We start from the raw sequence: 26,138 nt of genomic DNA, 5'->3' as shown, positions 1-26,138 counted from the left end.
TATGTGTTGTAAAGGTAGTATGCATTGTAATGGAATGCGTTGTAAAGGTAGTTTTTAAACATTTGTTGTAATGGCATGCGTTTTAATAGAATGCGCTGTATTGGATGTTGCGTTGTAAAAAATGTGTTGTAAAGGTATGCGTTGTAAAAGTATGCGTTGTAATGTCATACATTCAAATGGGATACAGTGATTCAGAGATGTCCCAATGACGATACCTGAGAGGGGAGGAGGAATGCGTGCTTGGCGCATCCTTAGAGGTAGACTAGAGAGGTACTTATGTGGATGGCAAGGTAAATGGAACACCTATTTCATTCCTTGTAGACACTGGTGCTACCCGGTCCACTGTGGAAACTGTGGAAGTTCCCAACCTACCCCTCTCGGGAGAAAGAATCCAAGTTGTGTGACTAACTAATCGATTAATGGCTATTTCATTGGCGGAACCTGTCAAGATATAAATTAGGTGGTTTGAAGATCTGGACACATTTTTAGTATGTGATGTGAGTCCAGTAAACCATTTAGGTCGAGACTTATTGTGCAAACTAAATTGTTCCATCTATTGCACACCCAAAGGAATAGAAAATCATACCAATGATGAAGATGTTATTTTCAAAATGGACAAACACAAGACAGAAGTTGATGGAATCTTTCCATTAGTCACACAGAATAATTTGCCTCATGAATTGAGAGACACAGTATTACCAGAGGTTTGGGATGTTACAGGAAAAGATATTGGCCTGATGAAAGGAGTAGCTGCAATACGAATAACCTTGAAATCAAATGCAGAGTTTCCTCATACACCACCATATAATTTGAACCCAGAAACTGTTGCAGGTATAACACCTCTGATTGAAACCCTGATTGAACAAGGAATTTTTAGAGGAATTTTGGGTAGTCGATGTAATTTACCTATCAGGAGTATTCGAAAACTGAATGGAAAATATAGGATTGTGCAGGATTTGCGAAAAATAAATCAGATTGTGATACCATGCTGTCCATTCATACCTAATCCAGCTGTGATTTTATATCAGATTCCTTGTGAAGCAGAATGGTTTTCTGTTGTCAACTTGTGGCAAGCCTTTTTCGCCATCCCTTTGCATCCACTTAGCCAATATTAATTTGCATTCCAGTTTGGAAACTGTGTCTTGGCATGGTGCCAAGTTACAAAAGGGTATACGAGATCCCTTCAATTTTCTACCAATTTTTTTTTTTAATTTGAGTCATTTGAGATGTCAAAGCACTCAGTTCTGGAACAGTTCATAGACACTGTGGCCTTACGAAATCACTGGGCAATAAGTGGACAAAAGGTGTCACCAGCAAAAATATAGTTTAGCAAAATAGAAATTCTTTACTTGCGACACCACATTAAGAAAGGAGTCAGGAACGTGTCACAAGATCGATTACTGCCATTCTGCAGATGAATCCACTAACCACACAGAAAGAAGTTCGCATGTTTTTGGGAATGGTTGGCTATTGTAGACATTGGATTCTAAAATTTTCCTTGACAGCTAACCTTGGCTTACCCAAAAGGATGTGTCTGATCCAGTTCCATGGGATGATGAATGCATGCACTCTTTTAATGAACTGCGGTAGAAAACTGTGTTGAGCTCTAGCTTTGGAAATGCCTGACTTTAACAAAAGTTGTACTTGTTCTGCAGTGAAAGCAAAGGTGCGCACTGTCAGTTCTAATGCAGATGCTGGAAACTGCGTGCAGACCTGTTGCATACTTTTCAGCTACATTAGATCCTGTAGCTGCACCATTGCCTGGATGCTTGAAAGCAATTGCTGTTATTTGATTGAGCTTGGAACAGTGTGAAAACATTGTGATGGTCCATCCAGTGAAGTGCATGTACCACATTCTGTTGAGATTTTGCTTACTCATACTCGAACGCAACATCTCATGAGCAGTTGTTTGACAAAGTATGAGCAAGTGACTTTGGATGCTGAAAATGTGTCATTGGTGAGATGTACAAGTCTTAATCCAGCTACCTTGATGCCCTTGCCAGAAAATTAAGTTGTGATTGATGGAGCATATCATGTTTGTGTGGATGTGACTGAATTGTGCACGAAGCTGCATCCTGTTATTTTGGATGTTTCATTTCCTGAGTCTCGTCATTTGTTGTTTGTTCGATGGATTGTGTTTGAGAGATTCTGGAGGCCCCTTGAGAGTGGCACATGCTATCTGTATGGTTGTGGGAGTGGTTGAAGCGTCTTGGTTGAAAGGGGTGTATTCGGCTCAGGTGGCTGAGTTGATTGCACTTACTAGAGCCTGCAGCATTTCTGAACAATTAAGAGTTACCATATTCACGGACTGCCAATATGGATTTGAGGTTGTCCATGATTTTGGGCAGTCGTGGCATCAGTGTGGGTTCATGACCTCTTAGGGTTCACCTATACGAAATGAAGAGAGCATGAAAAACCTAATGATGTCAATACAACTGCCAGCCCAGATTGCGGTGGTGAAGTGTCCGGCCCACGACAAGAAAAATATTATGTGACAGTTGGAAACCATTATGAGGATGAGACTATGCACTATTGCGCCCTAAATTCTTATGTTTATAATGGAGATTCATTGAGAAAATAATCTGATGACACAGAATGCAGATGAATGTTTTCAGTTGTAGAAACATGGGAAGATACCAAAGAATTACAGGATGAAGTGTCAGAAGCAGAGAGAGAAGGGTGGATCAAAGCAGGTTGCACACGCAGACAAGAGGATGAGGTGCTGGTGTCTAGAGATGGAAGACCAGTTTTACCTGATTGATTATTTTCATTCATGGCAAGAAACTACCATAGTTTACAAAATCCTATTATCTAACTCTACTAGCTAGGCCCATTTCAACCCAAACTCCTTTACCATTTCCATGTTACCACAGTTACCAAATACCATACTTTCTTATGTCCTCTGATGGATCTTGTTCCATGCTGCAAGGGACTAGAATACTCAGGGATTAACAATTATCCTATGAGGACCTGTCTTAGATGATTGTTACCACATTTCTAACAGGTTTAAACCTCCCACCATTCCCCAACTAATTATTTTTTGTTCAAGACAGAATAAATCAAAGAAATAATGAGACAGAATCATAAGAGCAAATTTATCAGATACCATTTATCTTATGTCTTGTGAATGCTGAAATGCAGAACATGAAACAGATCAGATTTAATAGCAATTTAGTAATACATTAAGTCAAGGCAATACGAAGGCTATCCTCCTCAGCCAAGGGAGATTTAGACTAGAGAACAAAACTACAAAACAGGTTTCAGTCGATTCTCATACAAACCATATCAATGAAGAAACAGACGTTTTTTGAGGTTTTCAGTTCCACAGTCCTAGGACAATTTGTTGTCCTGCCTGCTCTGCAGCACCAATACACAGCAGGCATCAGGAAACCCTTCCGCCGGAAGGTTCTTCTTTGTGCACGCTTACCAGCCAGTAGCAACACATTTTAGTTTCACAGTTCGCTTAGTATCTATGTCCAGTTCAACAGTCTCATTACCACCCAAACAAGCAGCAGCAAGATGGGGCGAGACAAGGGTGAAAGTTAGTCAGTCAAAGCCAACAGCCAAAAAGAGCAGCAAGCAATAGCCCATAACCATAACCACATGAGGCCCTTCCGGATTGGACAATTATACTCCAACGATTCCAGGTTTACTCCCCTTACGTATCAACTTTGTTGGATCATTCCATGTCATTGGCTGTTCATGATAAAATATGATGATGAGATCAGTAAAAGTATACAATCCGAAAGAATTAGGTAATCTGTTTCTTGCAATTTGCTTATGATCCCTGTATTTCAATAGTTTATTGAATATAACATTCTCGGAAATGGGCAGATGAATGCCCCGTCCATTATCAGTCCGGTACCAGGTATACTCTCTAGGTTGTACCAGATTTTGTTACAAGTTCAGTAGAGTGAGATACAAGTAAGAAAAGAGTCTATTGATTTCTAGAACACAAATGGAAACTTTACAAAAGGATCCCAAAGGCTTCAGACAGAACATTTCACAAATTAACACATATGATAAAGCAAACCTTTGAGGCGCAAATTGAAAAGACAGCTACTGCATGAACACTATACCTAAAATACGAATATTTCACGTTTCATGTATATTAATTCTTCAAATCAAATGAAATAACAACGCCTACATGTAAGTCTCTATTAATATGTCAGTATTAGGTGCTACTAACATTTTCAAAGTACATCAGGATCATTTCATGGTTTTCATTTAAATTTCTTTAGTTGGTTACAGTTTTAATTCATTCTTCGAAATCATCATGTATTATTTCAGAAAAGAATCTTTTCTCAAAGCAAGCCATCTCTCAGCAATATGCATCTTCCACATATTTCATTTATATCAATGCACATGTTACTCTTCTTAGGTTAGAATTTATTTTCTAGTGCACATAGTTAAAATTTGCATGTCATTATGGCACTCTCTCTATTTTTACTTCGTGTTTTCAACATTTATGTAAGCACGCCATTGCATTTAACATTCAAAATATGCACTTCCATGATATTGTCATTTGTCACTCAGATTAATCAGTTGTTCTAACTTTCTGCATGCTTTTATGATTCAGCATCTAAATCAGATATTGCACGTTCTAAGGAAAGAATTGGTAAAGGTAAATGCAAGATAACATTGTCACTCTATTATAGGATACTGTCAAGATTGGAGTTAAGAAAGAAAAGGTTAAGAATTGTCAAAATAAATATGACAGGATGGGCAAAACAATGAGACAATTACAGTAAGAGACCTGAAGTGCCTAGCTGAACAGCATAATGTGATGGAACAGAATTAGACGCTTGGCTAGCAAGTCTCTGAGTAGCAGCAACAAGAAACGTATTGAAGAGTAAAGACTCAGAAATCTCATTTGGAGATTCGGTTGTTCAAAGATTAAAGGGATCAATCATATCAAAGCAGAAAATAGGTCCAAACAAGAAGAGAGGGTAACCTAGGATAGCAGGCAAAGGTAAAAATGTTAGGTACCCAGAAAAGAAGTGTTTCAATGGCGAGATATTATTTAAACTCAATGAAGGAAGAAGAGAAAATAATTTGAGGCAAGACCAGTGTAGATTAGGTACCCCAAGAGCTAGTAGACAATAGGAAGAAGAAAGAAGGGACTTCTGTCAGATGGTTTATTAGATGAAGGACTGTTAAATCATGGGTTTACCATAAAAATGCGCTGCAAAATTCATCACTTGATCCAAGTTTTTGAAAAATTAAATGAAATCTCTAAAGATAATCGGCTCACTGTCTTCCCCTACTCAGCTCAAATGGGAGCTGGAATCGAAATATTTACTAGGGGTTGTTTACTATTCATATCTGCCCTTTGGTGCAATTATCATTGACTGTTAATTCAACTACCCTTAGCATAAAGAAAGTTGAACAGGAACTCTGAGATTTCACAGCATACATATTAGCACAGGACTCGCAATCAATTGTTTTGGATAAGGTGCAAGAAGGGTACAAAGTTTTTTAGCATAATTGTGAATAACTGATGTTCAATTTTCACTGCAAAATAAATGTGTAATGAAACTCTATGAGACACAGCCTTGAGAAAGTCTAAAATCTTTCTGAAACTTGCAGCCAGGAAAACAAGGTGTGTTTTATGAAACATTAAAAGAAAATATTCAATAGACATCGGGAGGCAAGATGGCGGCCGCGTAGTGTTGGCCTTTGCAGTGCTGCAGTAAGGACATGGATTAATACTAAAAACCTCGTTTTTTAGCCGTACACCAACAGCCCTAAAATCAGATTTTGAATAACCGAAGGATTCAATGTTAATTGCCTGTACCTGTCGGGTGTTTTGGCTGGGGACGCCGAGCTCGGTTTCACAGTCTGCAGCATTCGTTGGAGCGTTCCTCTCTTCCTGCCGAGGGATTCGAGCGGGCGCGAGTAAGCGGAGCAGACTGAGCCGCCTGGAAGAAAGACTCGCTGAAAGGTGCCTGCAGAGTTTATGGAGTTTGCAGAGGCAGAAAGGCATTATGGCACCAAAAATTGATCCAAAGGCTGCAGCGGCAGCTCGAAAGAAGGTGGAAATTGAGGAGGGGATACCCAATGGAGAAGAGACACTGTGGGGTACGCAGATGCCCCCTGTTGAACCGGCAAAAAAAAAGCAAACAGATATTGGTCAGGACTCACCACGCCTCGGCCTCAATTGCAGAGCTATTTTCAAGAAGCGGTAAGGAGAAAGGCACAAAGACTGTGGCGGCTATGGAAGTGGGGGAGGAGGTTAACGCTGAAGAGGATGCAGGTTCAAAGCAGGGGCTAATTACCCATGCTGGTGAAGGCGTAATGCAAACCCCCACTCCAGGGAAGGATGTTGGTTGTATTCCAGAGTCTCACCCTACAATAGGTATTGCCTAGGCAAATTCCCAGCCAGTAGATCAGCCGATGGCTATCCAATTGGGGCCGGCAACTGCTGAAAAAAACGCTGGCGATGATAAGACAGAGCAATCAGATATGTGTAATGCAGGGAGTGGAGACAGCTCTCCCCAGGAGCAGAGTAACCTGGCTGCTACAAAGGGCCAACAGGATCAATGGACCCCCAAAGCTTCTATAATAAATAACGGCGACCTGACCATAAGGGAAGAATTTGGAAATTCAGGCCCCCCAGATACTGGTAGCGGTAAGAGTACTCAGGACTCAGAGAAAGAGAAGGACCCCAGACAGTGTTTCTTCTCCGTCTCGGAAGGGGCGGAATGGTCAGAAGAGGAAGATGAGCGAAGCTCTTACTTGGGGGACAGTAATTTAGAGTCTAAGAGCGACCTTGAACAAGAACTTACAGCGACTGCAATAAAATCTGCTGCAATTTTAAAATCACATGAGCAGCCAAAACAAGACCTAAGCTGGGATCATTCCTCCTCAATGCCACTCCAGGGCAGCCCTACGTTGGAAGCAACCCAACCCCCAATCCTGGAGGTGATCCATCAGGCAATTCTAGCACACAGGGAGGAAGCCCGCCAGGACAGCCGCAAATCCCAAGCGGCAATGAGGAAGATGCAGAGCGTGGTCAGAATACTTTCTAAGGCCTGTGTCAATGGGGGAGATAGAGTCTCTAACCTCAAGGAGAGAGTAGTCACTACGGAAACAGAAGTGGCCGCAGCTACCAGTAAAGTTGAGTCCCAAGGTGCCCAGGTAATTGATATTCAATGGAAACTAGAGGATATGGAGAACAGGCTCAGACGAAATAACCTCAGGGTGCTGGGAATACCTGAGGGAGTAGAAGGGGGGATGTTAGAGCCTATGTCATCAAGCTCTTCGAGTCTGCATTCCTGTATTTTCTAGTTGGAATTGGTCCAGAGAAATACAGAGGGCACATCGGACTCCCTTCAAAGTACGCCGCAATGCAAGGGAAGGGGATAAACCAAGGGCAATTTTAATCTTCCTGGGCAATTTCATCCTGAGGCAGGCTATAGCGCAGGGGTCTCCAAACCGGTCCTGGAGGGCCAGATCCATGCCAGATTTTTGGGATATCCCCATTGAGATACATGTAGTAATTTTAAAAATCTGGCATGGATCTGGCCCTCCAGGACCGGTTTGGAGACCCCTGCTATAGCGGAAAAAGCGAGGCCAGATCCTAAGAGGTCTAGTGAAGGGATTTCATTTTTTGTTCGCCCAGACTTTTGCCATAAGACGGTTGAGAGGCGCTGGAGACTAAGACAGTTAATCAAGCCCTTTCAGGAGAAAAAAACGCAAGCCTATCTTATAAATCCAGCGCAGTTGAAAATAGTCAATGAGGGCAGACACAGTACTTTTCATCAGAAATAAAGGCGCAAGAGTATCTGGACTCTTTAGGTAGGCAATGATTTACTTTGCATGTCCTATAGTACAGTTTGGTAAGGGTAGTTAAGTACGGCTCATTGATAGTAGTTAATATAACAAGAGGTATCATGGTTGACACATTTATTTTTGTTCTTTTTTAAGTCAGTCCTCACTGTTTTCACTGCAAATCATCACACACACAGACCTAGGTCTGAGCGCTTCACAAGGGAGGGTGCAGGGTTTAGGGGGGGTAGGGTGCAGAGGGGGAAGGAGGGGGCTAGAGGGGAGGTAATGAGGGATGGGGGAGTGGGGGGGGGGTAAGGGAGAAAAATCGAAAAATTAGATATTCTGGTGCTATGAAGTTTTGTTTTGTTTTCTGCTCGGTCTGGGTAAAGATACAGTCGAGCTTCAGATACAAGTGTTTCAAAGGATCGAAGGTAGTAACGTAGATCGGACAGAATGTTGAACATTAAAATATACAGGAGGGGGCAAGGGATATACCGAACCAAAGGATATACTAAGGGTGTTTAAAAACTTTTATTAATCATTGTATAATGAGGAGACGGATTCTAGTACTATTAATGAGGAGTTTTGGGGTGGAGGGCCAGTGCTGGATGAACAGGGGAGAGAAGAGCTGGATAAGGATCTGACAATGAGTGAGATTAGGGCGGCATTACAGGAGCTGGCCGCTGGCAAAGCCGCAGGCCCCGATGGTATTCCTTTGGAGGTATAGAAGAGTATTAAAATTGAGATCGCCCCACTGTTGTTGGACCTTTTCAACGGGATATTGTATTCAGGTATAACACCAGACTCTTGGAAAGAAACAAATTTAATTGTGTTTCATAAAAAAGGGAAACCAAAGGAAAACCCTGGGTCATACCTCCCAATATCATTCATTAACGCGGATACAAAGCTGTATTCAAAGGTTTGGGTCAAGAGATTGGGGGGGGTCATTGGCGGTATTGTCTCTCCATGGCAGCATGGGTTTGTTCCGGGGCGAGACACGACTGACCACACTAGGCGAGCTATAGCGCTGTTTGACGCTCATGCTGCCGCGGGGGAGGATGGCCATGATCCTCCTCGATGCGGAAAAAGCCTTTGACCGCGTGGTTTGGAAATATCTATGGGGTATACTGGCTGGCAGAGGCTTCGGCCCAAATGTTATGAGGGCTCTTATCGAAATGTATCAAGATCCTGTAGCCCGAGTCCAAGTAATGGGGGAGAGCTCTGATAAGATCCTAATTAAAAGGGGGACACGTCAAGGGTGCCCCTGCTCGCCGATCCTTTTCTCATTATATATCGATCCTCTAATTCAGAGGATTCCAGTAGTGCTTAATGGCTATGTAAATAAACTGTTCGGCTTATGTGACGATCTGGCGGTAATAACTTCTGACCCCGAGCAGGCAATGCCAATTCTGGCCCAATTAGCAAAGGAGTTTGGCAGCCGGTCAGGATACTTACTGAATGAGGGAAAAACGCAAATAATCTGTACCAAAAACATCATTAAGGCAGATGCTAGATATGGGGATTCGGCGGTATATCTTGGGGTGAGAGTGAACGCCTCTGTTGACAGGATTATTTCAGACAATTATTTGCCTCTTATGAAAACAATAGAGGCTGATTTAAAAAGAATTGATGTGCTACATCTATCCCTGATAGGTAGGGTGAATGTGTTAAAAATGACAATGTTCCCCAAAGTGTTGTACTTGTTCCGGGCTACACCTCTTCTTTTAGAGGAGAGAGTGATTAAAAATCTGGAATCAATATTCATAAGGTTTATTTGGCAGTATGGCAAGGTCAGGCGTTCTATAAAATATATGTCACTCCCTCGGGCTGGCTATGCCGAATCTTAGGCTCTATCACTGGACATGCCTACTGACTCAAATGACCACACTTTTTCAATCAGGTGTAAGCTCGGATAGCGTAAATGGAGGTAATCAGTGTCCTCCCTCCATATTTGAGCTGTTATTGGGGAAGAAGGCTTTGGGTCTATTGATGTGTGAAGTTGAGCGCCGATATTATAAGAGATCACGGTATAAGGTTTTGGAAGGGGCCTGGGGGGCCTGGAATGCGGCCCAAAAGACCCTGAATATTCCAAAGATAAATGCCTACCTCCATCTATGGAACTCTAGCCTTTTTCCTCAATTTGGCACTGACAGGAATTGTCTGATCTGGAAGGAGCAGGGAGTTAAGACTTTGGGAGACATTATGGAAGGGGATTCTATCCTCAGGTTTGAAACTATTCAGCAGAAGTATAGTATTGCCTCTAATCAATGGTTTATGTATGGCCAGATTGTTCGAACTCTGGCGGCCTGTAGACCTCGGACCTCTTTGAGATCTGGTAATACAATGATTGATTACTTATTAAAAGGGGGCAAAATGATTAAAACAGTATACAACTATTTGTTGTTAGGAACACAGGATGACTTGGAGAAAACCGAGTCCTTCCTGGCGATGAAATTAGGTGACCCAGACGCCGACCTTGATAAGGCTCTACTTTTAAATAAGAAACTATTCCGCTCTTCTAACTTGAGGGCACAGCATTACAAAACATTGCTTAATCTATATCAAACCCCAGCAAGGCTGTTTGCTTGGGGTGTAAGGGAAGATGATAGATGCCCCAAGTGTAATTCTGGCCCAGCGGATCTATTGCACATGTTTTATTACTGTGACACTTTAGTTCCAATCTGCAGGGAAATCATGAAGTTCTGGGAGGGGCTGCTAGATCTTAAAATCGATCTATCCCCTACCCTGATGTTATTAGGCACTGATTGTAAACTGGAGTTGGTGAAAGAAGCAGAAGCTCTGGTTTTTATATCGGTGGCGGTACTACGGATTCTTATCTCTGCTGGTTGGAATGATACTATAGCTCCATCTTTCCAAATGTGGCTCGCCAGATTGTTGGGAATGCAAATTATAGAATCCTGTCTATATGATCATAAGGGCAAAAAAACCCGGGAAATGGGTAGGAATATCTGGGCACCACTTAAAAGGTGGAGGGAATCAAGACTTTAAAATGCTAACTGTGCCGGTTTTATGTACTAACTGTAAGAACTGAGGTGATTTTTATAAGCATGGCTTGTGCCAAATTCTTTTAAAAATTTATTAATCAGGTATTTTATCCCGTCAACCTTTAGTGAAAAACAGTATCATGTTATATATGTTTTTACCACCTGATCCGGCCTTTTATAAGCCATATATTTTCTAAATCTGAATGATAATGTTTCATTTTTATGGAACAATGAATTGTATATTTGTTTTTTGTACCAGAAATTCTCAAAAAAAATAATTCAATAATTTTATCATGAGTGTCTCTTTAACTTATGGATACAAAACCAGTGGATTGCTTCTTAGGGCAAAGTGGTAGTATTAAGAGAGCACCAGATTACACTTTAAATTGAGAACTTAAAAAGGGGTAAGACGTTTCACAGAACGTGTGAGCTGAGCTCAACTAAGCATACTTATTTTCCAAAATGAAGTGATCACCTCAACAAACATAGGGGCATATTATCAAGGGGGTTTATCTCTGCTTTTTTGGCTTTAAAAGCCAAGAAAGCGGAGATAAAATTATCTCCCTATTACCTAGCTGTCGCTAACACCAGTTAGCGACAGATAGTAGAAGATAGCGACCATCTTGGGCCCCACTTTGCATGTCAGTGATATTTATCACTAATGACATGCAAAGTGGGCATGCCAAGATGTTAGCGACTGAAAACAGTTGCTAACATCGCTATCTTCTATTACCAACTTTTGGAGATATTCACGATAAGCGCGAATATCTCCAAAAGCTAACACCTGCCCAGAGCAGTTCTTAGCCATGTTATCCAATGGGAGGTGGATAACATGGCTAAGAGCATTAGCTCGGTAATGCATGAATATCGCTGAATTTTCAGCAATATTCATGCATTGCGGCGATTTTTATCGCATTTGCGATAAACCTTGGTAATACCAAGGTTTATTTGCGGTAAAAATCGCCGCAGCTCAGCGGTACATTTTTCGCGCTAACCAAGCAATAGCGATAATTATCGTTATTGCTTGGTAATATGCCCCACTATCCTCCACTGAGAAACTAACGTTGAAATATCAGACTGCTTCTGTGTGATGAAATGATTTATTTTTGGTGAGCTGCTAAACTCATTCATCATCATAACATTCTTTGGTCGCTTATATCAGCCTAGACTTGGATTTATGGTAGGATACTGGTTGAGGGAGCGGGAAAAGTGCTATGTATCATGGGTGGAAGAAGCTCATTTCCGATGCCACTGCGGCAAGCTTTTCTGAGCACTTACATTGTGTAAGGGCAGCATGCCGGAAGGTGATTTGCATAAATTCAGCGATTGGGTCATTGTTTCTAGCTGAAAGATCCCTTCTCAGAATCTCAGTCGAAAGCCTTTTTTCTATTCAGCGCTCGTGCTCGAAATCACATCTCAGTTTAGCAACAGGGGTAAAATAGACTATACATGAAACAGACCATGGTTGACGAATCAAACTGGTGCATGAATCAGCCTCTTTGCAAACGTAGACTTCACAGGAACACGCAGCCACTGGGAACGCGTCTGCGCCTGTCGCGTCTGCGCCTGTCGCGCTTTGCCATAACTCAGCTCGCGCTTCAGCAATAAGTGGCAATATTAGAAATAAAAGAGTTGGATGCTGTCTCCGTGCACTTTGAGGTATGGGGGAGGCTGGAATCAACACCCACCCAAATGCAAGCAAGTGTATCTGTTCTAAATTCCCTTTCGCTCCGGATGAGTTTGTGCATTTTCAATGAGGCGAACTTGGCAACGCTGGAGTTGGTTCTGAGAAAAAGAGCTGCTTTGAGGAGAGGCAGCTGAGGCTGCAGATATACAGCTGCCTTGCACAATTATTCGCAACCTCCTTCAGACCTAATTAGAACCTGTAAGCAAATCAAACCTATCGATTGCAATTTTGCCGGGATGAACCACTTTTTGTTCTGCGCTGAACAATTGTGAATCCTTTCAGTGGATTCCTGCTCAGAGACGTCTCTTTTCTTTTCAGTCACAACACAAAGACGACATCATGGCTGGATCCCCGACTTGCGAAAAAGGCTAAGCCCCCGGAAGAGTGCAAAGAAAATGGTGAGATCTTTACGTTTTTGATGGGTTTGTTGGGGGTTACGGGTGCTGGATGAGAGAAAGAGGGGTTTGTTGTGTTTGGGTGGTGTGTCCGGAAGGACCCGGCAGCCTCCTTAGCATGCTGACTATTTGGTTGATTTGTGTGCCCTCACAGCTGAGATTTGCAACAAGTGTTTTTTTTTTTATTTTCCTGTGCTGTTTCTGTCTTGAACTGTTCTCCTCGCTCCCCCCATCCCACAACTGGGTTTACAGTAGTTCGTGAAGGGTTCTGATCATGCAGGCAACAGCCATGCATGCGAGAGGAAAGCAAAACTCAGCCTCTTCAGTAAGATTGTTGTTAAAGGCTCTTTTGTAAGGTAGGCTTTTCTGTTGTTTGCTGGCAGAAATGGCAGCGATGTTGTCCTTTGGCTGATGATGCAAGTTTACCGATAGCTGCCAATTTATGGCAAATGTTGTATCTGATTTTCTTTTGAGATGGAATATGCCATCGAAAGACTGCTCAGCAGATCATCTTGTGCTTGAACGTGAATCGTCAGTAATCACTAGATTTGTAATCGTGCTTGATTTGTGAAGTGTGTAGGCTTTTGTATGATTTCATTGTACAACTAACTAAGGGGTATTGTTGACTTTAAAATGTTCCAGATTGTTTCGGTTTTATGATTGACGTATGATGCAGACTTCGTTATTGCCAAATTCAAATTCAGTTCCTCGATGATTTGAAATGAATGCATTTGCGAATAAACATGTTCTACTGCTGCTCGAAGATGAATTACAGTGCAAGTTACAATTATATTTCGGTTGAATTTTCTCCAAAAGATAGTCGCGTGGTATTGAAATATGACGCCATTAATACGAATCACTTGATACAGACTCTGGTAGACCTTCTGTTCCTCTTATTAATGTTTCTCTCTACAGGTCAATAGCGACTGTATGTGAGAGAGTGTTAACTTGGGGGGAAAGATGCTGGTGTTAAGTCTGCTAGGCTGCAAGCTGAGCATTGATTCACACAATTAAAACAGATGCCAGGGTTGCTGGCCTAGGGTTTTAGATCCCTGCACTAACAATACATAGTGATTTTTTCCAAATGTATGGTGTAACTGCTTGTGCTAACTAGTGCACGCTTTGTTGATCCCAAGTAATTCATGGAAGAAAGCTGTGGACTGCACCCGAATAGGTGCTGTGTTTTACGTCCAGGGGGTCAGTTCCATGCTTCAGGATATACACGAGGTACATTTGCATACAGTGAATCTAAATCGGAAATGTTGCATGCTCAGTGGTTACCATGGAAATGTGAAGATACTGCAACCTTTGTAAATCAATGCAGGATAACATTGCCATAAAACGGTTTAGACTACAGCACTCTGACGTGCAGTTACTAAGGGAAAGGTGGCAGGCCGTGTGTAGTAAATTCAAAATGTGCTACAAAGTGTTTGTGTCTCAAGAGGTTCTTTAAAAATTGTCTATACTATAAATGAATTCTGCAGTGGAAGCTACCAAAATGAGACTTTTTACTGTTAGTAAACTGTGCTGCTTTGTTGTCTGTGTTCTCTTTTAGTTTTCTAGATACTAAATAAACTCATAATTAGCTCTTCAGTTTGTGTTGCCATAGAAATGGAATCTTTGCAGAATGGCAGATGCCAGCAGGGGCCTGCCTGCCAAAACTGTCTGTGAGTTAATATGGAATGAACCCCTATTTGTACGTGTTTAGCAGAGCACTGGTTTTAATTCATAGTATTGATGTTCCAGTTTGACATTTCCTGCGTGCTGATCTGTAATGCAGCCCAAGCAGAGCTTTAGTGCCGGAGTCCTGCTGCAGAGCATCAACCAGTCGCACTCAGCTCTAAGTGTTAACACTCAGTTATAGGTGACCCTCAATGTGCAGCTGGCCAGTGTTGCTTGAAAGCATTAATACACTCTCTGATTCGAGACAGATCTGCTTTTTTTAGGAGAGCTACACTAATCAAGGCTTGGTCTTCCTAACTTTGTCAGGGGGTTAGGAATGAAAGTTGTATTTTAGTGAAGCTTTGGTTTCGATGTGGGGGGGGATATATATAGGCACACACAGTATATGTATTGGTTCATATAACATTTAAATTAAATCTAGAAGAGAGGCAACTGGTTTTCTTCATTGACTGGCCATTATTTGTACCAGAGGGGAAGCGGTTACTGGTGGGTCATAATGTGAGAAGGAGGTGCTTCTATTGAGGTTTCCAGCTCCTTGGGGGCTGAGTATGGGGATCCACCATGGAAGAGGCTAAGTAACAAATAGGAGCCACTCGGGGAGTCCTAGGCTGGGCTTGGATCTTGAGGGCGCGCCAAATTGCTCTTTGTCCTTGATTTGATTTAATTATTTTTATAGTGTACATATATAACGTCGATAAATCCAATGTTTTAAATTTTTAACCTGTGGTTTTATTGATCTTAAATCTTTTTTATTGGGTTTTATATGAATTCCTGCCAGCCATCTGTTTTAAACTGTATTCCTGATGTATTGCTGGTTGTATATGCTTTTATGATTGTAAAAAATCGAATAACGCTTTTTGAATGGAATGGAGTCAGCAGTTTTGACATTTAAGAGAACAGGATTATGTAGACTTGGCAGAACAGCAGTATATGCTTCAAGCACTCTTGATTTTTTCTGACACATCATGTTCTTATCACAGCTGACTAGTGATGTCATCACAAGATTGTAATAGGTAGGAAAAATAGAGACTGGATTCTTTAGATGGACTGCAAGCTCTCATGTATAGTAGTGTTACTAAACTGTCCTTAAATGTGCAGCTTTAGTATGCATGTTCTCTCTCTTGGCAGCTTGACAGGTCCCATCAGAGTTAGACATGTCCTATTCTTTTCTATTCACATTGTTATTCTGAACCACTCAGACCTCAAGAAAGCACAACGTTGGTTCTCCGATGAGGTAAAATTTAAGAAACTTGCCCTGCGTCAAGCTGAACATAGCTGGAGACGTAATTACTCTCCAGACTAAAAAGAGACATTTGTGGCACAGTTAAAAGACTACAAAAATACTAACCTGCAAACCAAGGCTGTCTTTATTTCCAATAGAGTTATAAACTCTGCTAATAAATCCAAGGACAGTTTTACTATTGTAGATGAACTATCCAAGGCGGATAGGATGACAGCATGCTCCCATGCAAGCCCTATGTGATTCCCTCAAAACCTATTTTATTGATAAAATTACCAATATCCAAGCTAGCATCCCTACTAATACCTATCCAGCCGATCCACCAGCTATTTGTACGAACCCTTTATTACTAGACCAGCTGCCCCTCATTTCCAAGGAAGTCTTTTTTCCTCTTCTGGGCAAGGTTAATTCCGGCTCCCCTACCAATTGCTGCCCTCCGCACATATTACAGGAAGCCTTTTTTATCTGTCCAGACCCCCCCTTTCAGTCCCCGATAACTCCCTCAATTGGGGCATTGTCCCAAACGCTTTTAAAGAGGCAGAAGTTGTTCCAATTCAAAAGAAACCTGGGGCAGTCTCCCTAGTTCTTACAAATTACCACCCTATCTCTTTGCTCCCTTACCTGGCTAAGGTCACAGAAGCTCATGCGGCTAGTAGCCTCAGTTCTTTTATTGAAAGCTCTCACTTTCTCGACCCCCACCAAGCCGACTACTGACCTGCTCACTCTACTGAGACATAATCCTTATTGTTGTGGACGAACTTAGGAAAGGGGCTGACTTGGGCACTACTCAGGCCTTGGTCCTTCTTGATCTCTCAGCAGCATTTGACACGGTCGATCACAATCTTTGGGCTGATCGTGTCAGCAGTGGTCTAATCCGGGGCCTGGCACTCGAGTGGATCGTATCTTTTCTTAGCAATCCCTCTCAGGCTGGTCGTCTTGCTCACATTTCCTCCCCAAAAACGTATCTGGTTTGTGGAGCACCGCAAGGCTCATCTCTCTCACTGCTCTTATTTAACCTGTACTTATTGCCCCTGATCCGCTCCCTTGGAGAAAGGAAGATCGGACCCTTTAACTATATCGATGACCTCCAATTGATGTTTGATTTCAATCAATCGGCTTTGTCTCTTCTCAACTTCCAATCCACTATGCGATTTATAAGCGAGTGGATGAATAGAAACCATCTGAAGTTGAATCCCGATAAAACAGAGCTTATCCTTATTGGCGGGACAGCTAACCCTTGGAATTCCAACTTCTAGCCATCCGAACTAGGAACCCCTCCACTTCCGGCATGCTCAACTAAAAGCCTGGGCATCGCCATTAGCACTGGCATAATAAAAAGTGATAGGGCCTCCCTGCACGGCATGTAGAGGGGCCCCCTCCGAGCTCAATCAGGAGCTCTCCGGCCAGAGAGCAGTGCCGAGGGGGCCCCTTGGAGCTTGAGGCCCCCCACACCGTGGGGGCTGCAGGGGCCTGTGTTACGCCCCTGGCCATTAGCAATGACTTGTCGGTGAAAGCCCAGACTGGGACAGTGGTCTCTTCCTGCTTCCTCCAGCTGCATATGATCAGGAAGATTAGTAGATGCTTTACCACTGAAGCCCTGACTCAAGTTGTGTTGGCCTTAGTCATCTCTCGTATTGAGTATGCCAACTCGCTGTATGTGGGCATCCCGGCATACCAACTTAAACATTTGCAATTAGTGCACAACAAGGCAGCCAGACTGATTTTTCATCAGCCTAAACGGCACCACGTTATGCCATTAATGGTCAGACTTCACTGGCTTCCAGTAGCCAAATGATGCACATTTAAGCAGGGGTGCATAATTTTTAAGGCTCTTCATTGCAATAGTCCAGCATTTATATCCTCCACGATTCAGCACTGTCTTCCTGTCTGGGACCTTAAGTCTTCCCATCTGAATTTGTTGGTCATCCTGTCCTCCAAACGGTAAAAATATGGGGGACTAAGGTTTGCGGTCCTGGCTCCCCAATTCTGGAATTCTCTCCCTTTGGACATTGGTCCCTTGCTCCATTTAGGAAACAGTTAAAGATCTGGTTGTTCTGACAAGCATATGGCTAAAATCCCAGTTGCAGCAGCTTCTCCTGGACCTCAGCGCCATGAAACCATTTGCTGTACGTGCGCTATATAAAAAACCTGTAATATAACTCAACACTAGTGTGGGGTGCCTGACTGGGGGCATTAGAGCCTGCAGCCCCCAGTCATCTACTCAACAGGAATATCAAAGAGCTGCACAAGAACATCCCTACTAAAGCAGTGCTCAACCCATCTCAAGACAGTCAATGTCTGAAAACGAACCAAGTGTAAAGTCGGTGTCCGTTCCATGGTTAGCTTCTTCTCCCTCCCAAGACTGGCAGCAACAACGCTAACATCACTTGATGTAGAGATAGCAATGAGAGAGGTAAACTGTGCTGGTGTGCAAACTTTTTAGTATTGCAAGCAATGTTTTAGAAATATGCAATTATCGGCTTTATCAAAATAGTTATTTTCCATTTTCCCTTTGCCCATGCAGGGGCTTAGCTATCAATAGTGTAGTAGGTGCAGTGGCACCAGGGCTCAGAGGTAAGAGGGGCCCTCAGCACGCCAATTGTGGTTGTTTTTGACAAACAATACAGGGAATGGGAGCCCATTTTTACTCTTGTATTAGTCCCCATGGCACACTTGCAAAGCCTTTGTGCCAATGCAAATGGTTTGCATCCACTTAATTGTATGACTTAACATTTCTCACGTGTGTTAGCATTGCGCTAAAACTGTATATGCCATTTTTTTATTAGTTGACAATGAAATCAGATGTGCACTCTTCTTGCTTCTTTTTCAATATGACTTTGAAAATAGATGGATGGTCCCGAGATTAGCGAGGGAAATGTATGTGGAAAAAGTACAGGTGTGTATATAAAAAAAGATTACGGTGACGTCAAGAAAGATGTCTTGTGACATTTTTCAAATGGAAGAAAGGTGAAATTGGAGAGCATGCAATAATAAAAGTGTTACAAAAGTTCCAGTATTCACAAAAAGATCCACTCTCATTTAATGCAGTAGTATAACTGAGTACAATAGACTGAAATGCATTTTCAATGGTTACATTATAAAGAAATGCACTGTTTTGAATGTTGAATTAAGAGTCTTAGGGCCCGATTTGTATGTTGGTGGTTGAGCCGTACTATTCCAGGGCGACGGAGTGTTTTACTCCTTCGGCCTGGCGGAGTACCTGACTTCCAAATTTGTAAAGGTCCATCGGGCTCGCAGACATTTTGCGCATTGACAGGAACTGCAGTCAAAGCGGCTCCAATCAATGCATTGTAACTTTCCCAGCCTGCTCTGTCAAACGTTATGGGCCGTATGAAACTTTTTTTTATTGTCACAAACAAAACCCGAAAGCAGGATTTGGTTTTTAAAAATAAAGAAAACATTGCCCCCTCCCTCGCCCTGGGGTTATATACCATGTTGAAGTGAGCAAATGGCAGTATTTACTGCCCCTTATTTCTGGGTTTTCCTTCTGATCTAAATTTGGTGGGCAGACATACCGGTCTAACCATGGCAGAGACGGAGAAGTCTCCACTGTGGCTACACAAAATGTCCAACTGCTTTTCTATCAGGTGGGCGGACCATTATGTTGGCGGCCAAGGTACTTCATTGCCGTTTTGATGGAGTACCTCTTCCACCAACATATGATTTGAGTCCTCATCTCCCTTCCCCCGGAACCCCTAAATGTCAGTGCATCTCGTGGCTGCCCTGAAGAAGATCGGACCAAACAGATTAAAACGTGAATAGTTTTGAAGCATGAATGGTCTGACAAGCATCCTTTAAAACAATTTGATTTGCAGTATTTGTTTATGAAGCCCTGAAGCACTGTTGACAGGAAACATGTCTGGCCTGGCTCCCTGTAACAAATCTAGGTTCCACCCTGACACCTCACCATAAATACGCCTGGTGCCCAATGCACAGGCACGACTGTACTTGGGAGGTGTGTATACTTTGCATCAGTCGTTAGGCGCAAAAAAAGTTATATACACCTGCTCTTTGTCATATACACACCTGTTATTAGGGTATTCCAGATTATTACCGTCATGCAAATGCCTGATTTTCATAATTCAAGTTATTGCAGAATATTGTGACATGTAATGATGTTGTTTGTGGTTATGCAACTTGTACTGATGCTTGCTTGAAGTCCATTTATTTATTTTAGAGGTTTTATATAGCGCTAGCCTGACAGGAGGGTATCGGAGCACTTCGCTTCAGTTACAGAGCAGAACAAAACAGAGCAAAATATAGTACAATAAAGCGCAATGTTCCGAATAATAATAATGTCAATGATGCAGAGTTCCATTTCGGGGTCTTGTTGACACAGCATCAGAGAGGAGTGAGGTGTCAACTTCAGCACTCTGGCTGCTCCGATCTGTTCGCTAGGGATCGATCCGGCGAAGAACCTGGCGGCGTATTTATGTATTCGTGATTTCAGTGGTATGAGTAGTAGGGTGTTCGATCTACTGTGGCTCCTGTTCTGACCTGCTTGTTTGGCAGCCAGCTATTCTGGTTTGCCAGTGTGTGGGGCTTTGTGAGTGAGGCAGGCTGTTCTGATGGTCGCCCACATTTCTATCGGTAGCCACTTGAGTTCTTTGAGTGCAGGAGAGATGTGATCAAATGCCTTTATTCCGGTGACCAATCTGGCAGCCGTGCAGAGAGGACTGCGTTTCCATAGTCCAATCTTGACAGCACCAATGATTGGGTGGCTTGTTTGAGATCTTTGGGCGGAATGAAAGGTTTTATAAAAGAACAAGGAAAATGTCAGTCAAAACTATAAAAAGAAAAAGAAAAAGCCTGGTGCCTGTTAGGGAAAGTCCAGGCCTGAACATAACCCAACTCTAGGCATGCTCCTGGATAGTGTAACCTTGAACTCGAAGGGTGACAGTAGATTTTAGAAGGTAAGGCTATAATCAGAGTATGTGAAGAGTCTGTGTGGAAAGTGAAAATCATAAATATTATATAATTCATTATAAATCATTTGATATTGAACCCAGGTCTCTAGATATCATCCAAAAAATCTCCCAGGTAAAATCGCTATCAGCCTGAACTTGGATCTTTAGACCAAAACTTAAAGGTACTTAGTTGGAACATTGCGGGTCTAAAATCCAAACTGAATATAGCGGAGTGGATCAATTGGGTTAGTAAGTACGACATTTTAATGTTTCAAGAGACATGGTGTACCAGTGATCTGTTCCTCGAGGGATTTGTATGCTATAATAGTATTGTGCCCAGGCCTGAATCCGGTCGACCCAGTGGGGGGTTATCCACATGGATAAAGATTGAAGCTGGGAGTAGTATAAAATCCTTAGAGACAAATGATGGGAATTTTCAGGCTATGATCTATTCCCATGGAATTAGGGTATGCTTACTTAATTTTTATAATAATGATTTTACATCGTTACCCAATAGGAATTTTAGTAATTTGTTTGATTTTATTGATTATCTGGTAGATGAACAGAGGTATGGCAAACTGGATGGAATCCTTTTAGGGGGGAATTTCAATGCCCACTTGATAGTACAATTGATAACTCTGTTGTTACATCTGTAAGGGTAACTCCTGTAAAAGAGGGGAAGAATTGTGTAATTACCTATTCACCCGGGACTTAATTAATGTCATGGACAAGGTTGGCTATAAGTCAGACACAGGCCCATTGCCTACCTATAGAGGTCGCGGCTGCTCATCTATCATAGACTATGTTTTAATATCTTCTTTTCTTGAAAATTGTTTAGTTAAGGCTGAGATTTTAGATACTAGTTATAGTGACCATAACCCAATTTTAACAATTATTATATTTTTTAATAATTTTATAAGCTGGAAGGAAATACGGGCTAAGAACCTGGTGGCATTGACCGACAAACTTAAAGTGATTTGGAAGGGCATAGATAATAAAGCCCTACTCGCACGCACAATAAAATCCTACCCCCTATTGGTGGAGACGTGCTTGTCTAGTAGCCATTCAGATACAGAAATTTTTCACTCATTTATCGGGCTATGCATTGGCATCAAACATGAAATCACAAAACCTGTTATGAATTTGAGTAGGAACCCTAGATGGTTTGATAGCACTTGCTCCCGGGCCAACAGAGAACTTTGTGAAGCATTAGCTGAGAAACCCAGGGACATAACCTTGGTTAGGGCACGGAGAGCGTATTATAAGAAAGTAATCAAATTACGCTCGGATGAGATATTGAAGGGACGGTGGGATTCTCTTGCTTGTGCCGCCTCACTTAAAGATGTAACTGTTTTTTGGAATGAAGTAAAAGGCATGAGGTCTATGGGTATGAACATCACTCCCATAGCTTGTAATATATTGAGCGAGTCCTGGGAGGAGCATTTTGCAAATATATATACAGCCCCTATATCGACCGCTAATAGCTATTACCCAGTTGCAAAAGTGGCTTTATCAATAATTGAAATCGAGGATGCCATATTCAAAGCACCAGGTTCCGATGGATTGTCAATTAATCTTATTAAATCCGAACCTGACTTCTGGTCCCCTCTTTTATGCAATGTTTAACAATTTAACTTATACAGCAATTCCAAATACTTGGTTAACTAGTATCATTGTGCCCATTTTTAAGAAGGGTGATAGATCTGATCCCAGCTGTTAACGCCCAATATCCTTGATAGATAACACATTTGAAGATTTTGGGTAGGGTTGTTTTTAATAACATTAAGAATTGGGCAGAAGACAACCAAATTTTAAATTATTGTCAGCTAGGTTTTAGGAGCAGTGTTGGGACCGTGGAACAGTGTTTGAATCTAAACCTCATATTGGGTAAATATATGTTTGCCCAAAAATTCCCACTATACTTGGGTTTTATGGATTTATCCTCAGCCTTTGATTTTGTTAACAGATCACGGTTATGGGAGATTCTTTTAAATTATGGGTTGGATGAGGCACTTGTTCATTTTTGGCGTATTTGCACAAAGACTTGAAACCAAGGGTTAGGATAAGCAATGAAGGGGATGTTTCTGGGGACATTTTAATTGGTAGAGGGGTTAGACAAGGCTGTGTCCTGGCCCCTCTACTTTTTATCCTTCATACAAATGAATTACATAATTATTTGTCCAAATTAACAAGTGATGTACTGAAAATTAATGGAAAATTGCTGCCCGTACTTATGTATGCGGATCATGCGGTCCTTATGGGCCGCACAACAAAAGCACTGCGCACTTTATTTACGGGTTTTGTGTCCTTCATGGCAGATCTGGACCTTTGCACCAATTTAAAAAAATCATATATAATGTCCTGTGGGCCAAAAAAACACTGCATTAACTATATTACTTCGGGAAATGACTCCCTAAAATGCACTAGTACTTTCTCTTATTTGGGTTTAGTCTTTTCAGACACAGGATCATGGCATAACCATGTAGTCCATGGCAGAAAAAAACTTGGAAAAGCTTTTAATTCCATCATTAGTTTACGACATCCCAAACAGGCAGAGGTGGTGATACCCTTACTACAGATTTACAAATCCCAATGTGTACCAACGGCTACGTATGGTGCCGAAGTGTGGGGGTATGTGAATTGCCGCGGGATCCAAATCGAGGAAAATAGATTTTGCAGAAAAGTTCTTGGGTCACAAATATCCTCGCCAAATTATATGTGCCATAAAAAACTGAATCTAGATTATGTTGAGGATTTTATTAAATCCCGGCCAGCGTTATTCTGGATAAAATTATGGAGCAACCCCGCCGCGATTTTAACACAGGAGATAATCACAGATTGCCTCAAATGCGAGAAGGGTAGCAGCATACCTTGGCTAGCTGCAGTAAAAAACAGTCTATTAAGTGTGAAGCTGGAACACACTTTTCTCCATCCATCAGTAACAGATGGTATAAGTTTAAAAACAGTGAGGGGAGCATTGTACGATTTATATCGTAAGGAAAGAGGAGTCATTGAGTACTGTAAACCATCAATTATTAGATACATCCCTATCCTGGTGTCATCTGGTAATGAACATCATATGCCGCAGGAATATCTTAGGAAAAACATTGGGAGATGGAACAGGAGTTTACTTTTCCGTCTTAGGGATGGCAGTATCACTCACTTTGTTTCCCCCTTGGTTTTAATAATAACCTAGAGAAGCTGTGCTGTCCATGTGGCTCCGGCTGTAAACAAACATTGTTACATTTTTTACTTTTTTGTAAATTTTTTGTCAGATATACCCAACACTATTTATTTCCTTATTTTAAGGCACATGCCATTACTGATTTTAATCTGGCATATCATGAAATTTTGCAGCTGGGGAACGATGGGTTGATTTTCCGAGTAAGTTCTTTACAGCAAACTGTGGTACGTTCTAGAGCTTCCATGAACGATCCTTGAAATACGTAGCATATACGCACATTGTACTTTTAGCGTATATGGCACATATTTATATTATTTGGTTTTTATGAAATGTGTTTTGTTGATTGACATATTGTATACTGTAGTACTTTATTTATGGAGTATGTTGTTCTTTATAGGACTCAATCTATGGACAATTGCTTATCTTGCACATTTGCCTAAATTAATACATTTGCGATTTTGCACTATGCGGCTGCTAGTTTTGCTGCTTGTTAAAAGCATGTACAGCACTTTATTTGCATAATTTTTGTCATTTTTTGCATTTTGGCTCTATGCTACTAATGATATTAAATTTGGAATGCCTAACCCCATTTTCCTACTTTTTATGTATTTTTAAATGTGTCTTTGATGATTGTATATTTTTATGTAGTATTGGTGGTGATGATTTGTACTTTTATGGATACTTATCCAAATAAAGATTATTTGAACATTGAACATTATAAATCATTTAGAAAAAAGGAACTGAATTTTACTGTTGATGGGAGGGATGGACCCGTACTGATCTGAGTGCAAGAGCGATTTCAAAACCAAGTAGTTTGATAGAAGAAATGAAAAAAATACTCATTTTCTGCATATTTCTCTTCTTCCGCACAATCTTTAAGCCTCATCGCGATCACCTTTTTGACTTTAATTTGAAAATATGCATCTAAGTTCAGGAGGCAACTTGAGAGATTACTTTAATTTGTAAAGACACCTTCGATTTATCTTCACAAATATATTCTCAGAATTTATTGATAGCGGGAATAGGAAAAATGTTCCTTTGCCCAAAGATCCCTTTTGACAGGAACGAAAGTGCCTGTGAAGAATGAATGGTTTGGGACCATGAGCATTAAAAAAGGTCAAAGTATTTGCACAGGGAGAGAAAGAGAGACGAATCACAGCCATAAAGCACAGTTCTGATCAGTTCCTTAAAGCTTTCCAGTGTTTGTTGACTTTTTCTGTAAAAGCCTACTTTAGGCATGACCCATTGCAAAGCAGATTTACTCTCCTTGCTTCCTTTGCGTGCCTTTCAAGGCAGTGTTTAGGCGCTTCTAAACATTTGCAAATATATCCATTCAGGCGTCCATTCCTGTGCCTGTCTGTCCACCTACAAATCTATCGATCCATCTGCCTGCTTTCTTATGTCAGTATGTCCAATAATTTACTGACCAACCCATCTACCCATTCATATGTCCATTCATCTGTCTATTTATCTGTTATATAATCATGTAGATGTACAGTTCACAGATCATTATTGTAATTAGCACACTATAGGGAATGTTGAGATAAGAACAGCCCGTCGGAACACCCATTAGTTGCCTTCACTTCATTAGACACACTTTTATTATTATCAGACCAATAATTGTGTGGTGGACATGTAACAGCGTTGAATGCACTCTTAAGAGTTCAGAAGCATTATCTGCTATTAACACCATAAACAAAGGGCAAAAAAGGCATTGTTATCATTACGATTATTATTATGATGATTATTAATATTTAAGTGTTATTTTCTAGTATTAATTTTGTATTATCCTTGCTGTTTCCTACCTCTGTTATTGTTCATATTGCTGTTAATTTTTTTTGGTGGTGTACCGCAGGAGGCTTACTATATTTCGAATAAGGCAGAATCTGGGTTTCTGTTATTTCAAAATAGAAATTACATTTGCTCATCAGTTTGTTCAGGCAGCCTGGGTAGCCTGCACCGTGTCAGAGCACCCTGGTACCGCTGCACTATTTGAGTTGTTGAATAGTGCTACCTATCAATCGCACACGCCATTCATCTTTAAATGAAGGATGCATCAAGAGGAAACGCGCAAAATTTTCCATCAATGCCATGCACATTCACAGGTAGCTGGAGTAGTTTTGCTTTTGCATCCATCTGTGACTTTTACTGGTTCTGGGTAATTTGGGCTTGCAGTGGTAGAAAATTCTAGTTACTTTTCAGCCTGGCGTTTCAGTCAGATAATTGCTTGGACGCGGTCGTAT

General features: G+C 41.5%; 1 protein-coding gene across 4 annotated transcripts in view; it reads left to right on the top strand.

Annotated features, from left to right (window-relative positions):
* The window catches only part of MAGI2 (membrane associated guanylate kinase, WW and PDZ domain containing 2), a 2,816,921-nt gene that overhangs the window by 1,943,306 nt on the left and 847,477 nt on the right, over positions 1-26,138 (top strand). For all 4 annotated transcript variants that reach the window (XM_086967329.1, XM_086967327.1, XM_086967326.1 and 1 more), the window contains one exon: positions 12,784-12,863. In XM_086967329.1, coding sequence (XP_086823455.1) covers positions 12,784-12,863 — 80 coding nt within the window. The remainder of the gene's footprint in view (positions 1-12,783; positions 12,864-26,138) is intronic.

This window comes from Lissotriton vulgaris, chromosome 1_1 (assembly GCF_964263255.1).
Source record: "Lissotriton vulgaris chromosome 1_1, aLisVul1.2, whole genome shotgun sequence".
In the NCBI taxonomy this organism is placed as follows: domain Eukaryota; kingdom Metazoa; phylum Chordata; class Amphibia; order Caudata; family Salamandridae; genus Lissotriton; species Lissotriton vulgaris.
The sequence above is the reverse complement of the archived record's forward strand: the minus strand, read 5'-3'. Positions and strand labels throughout refer to the sequence as shown.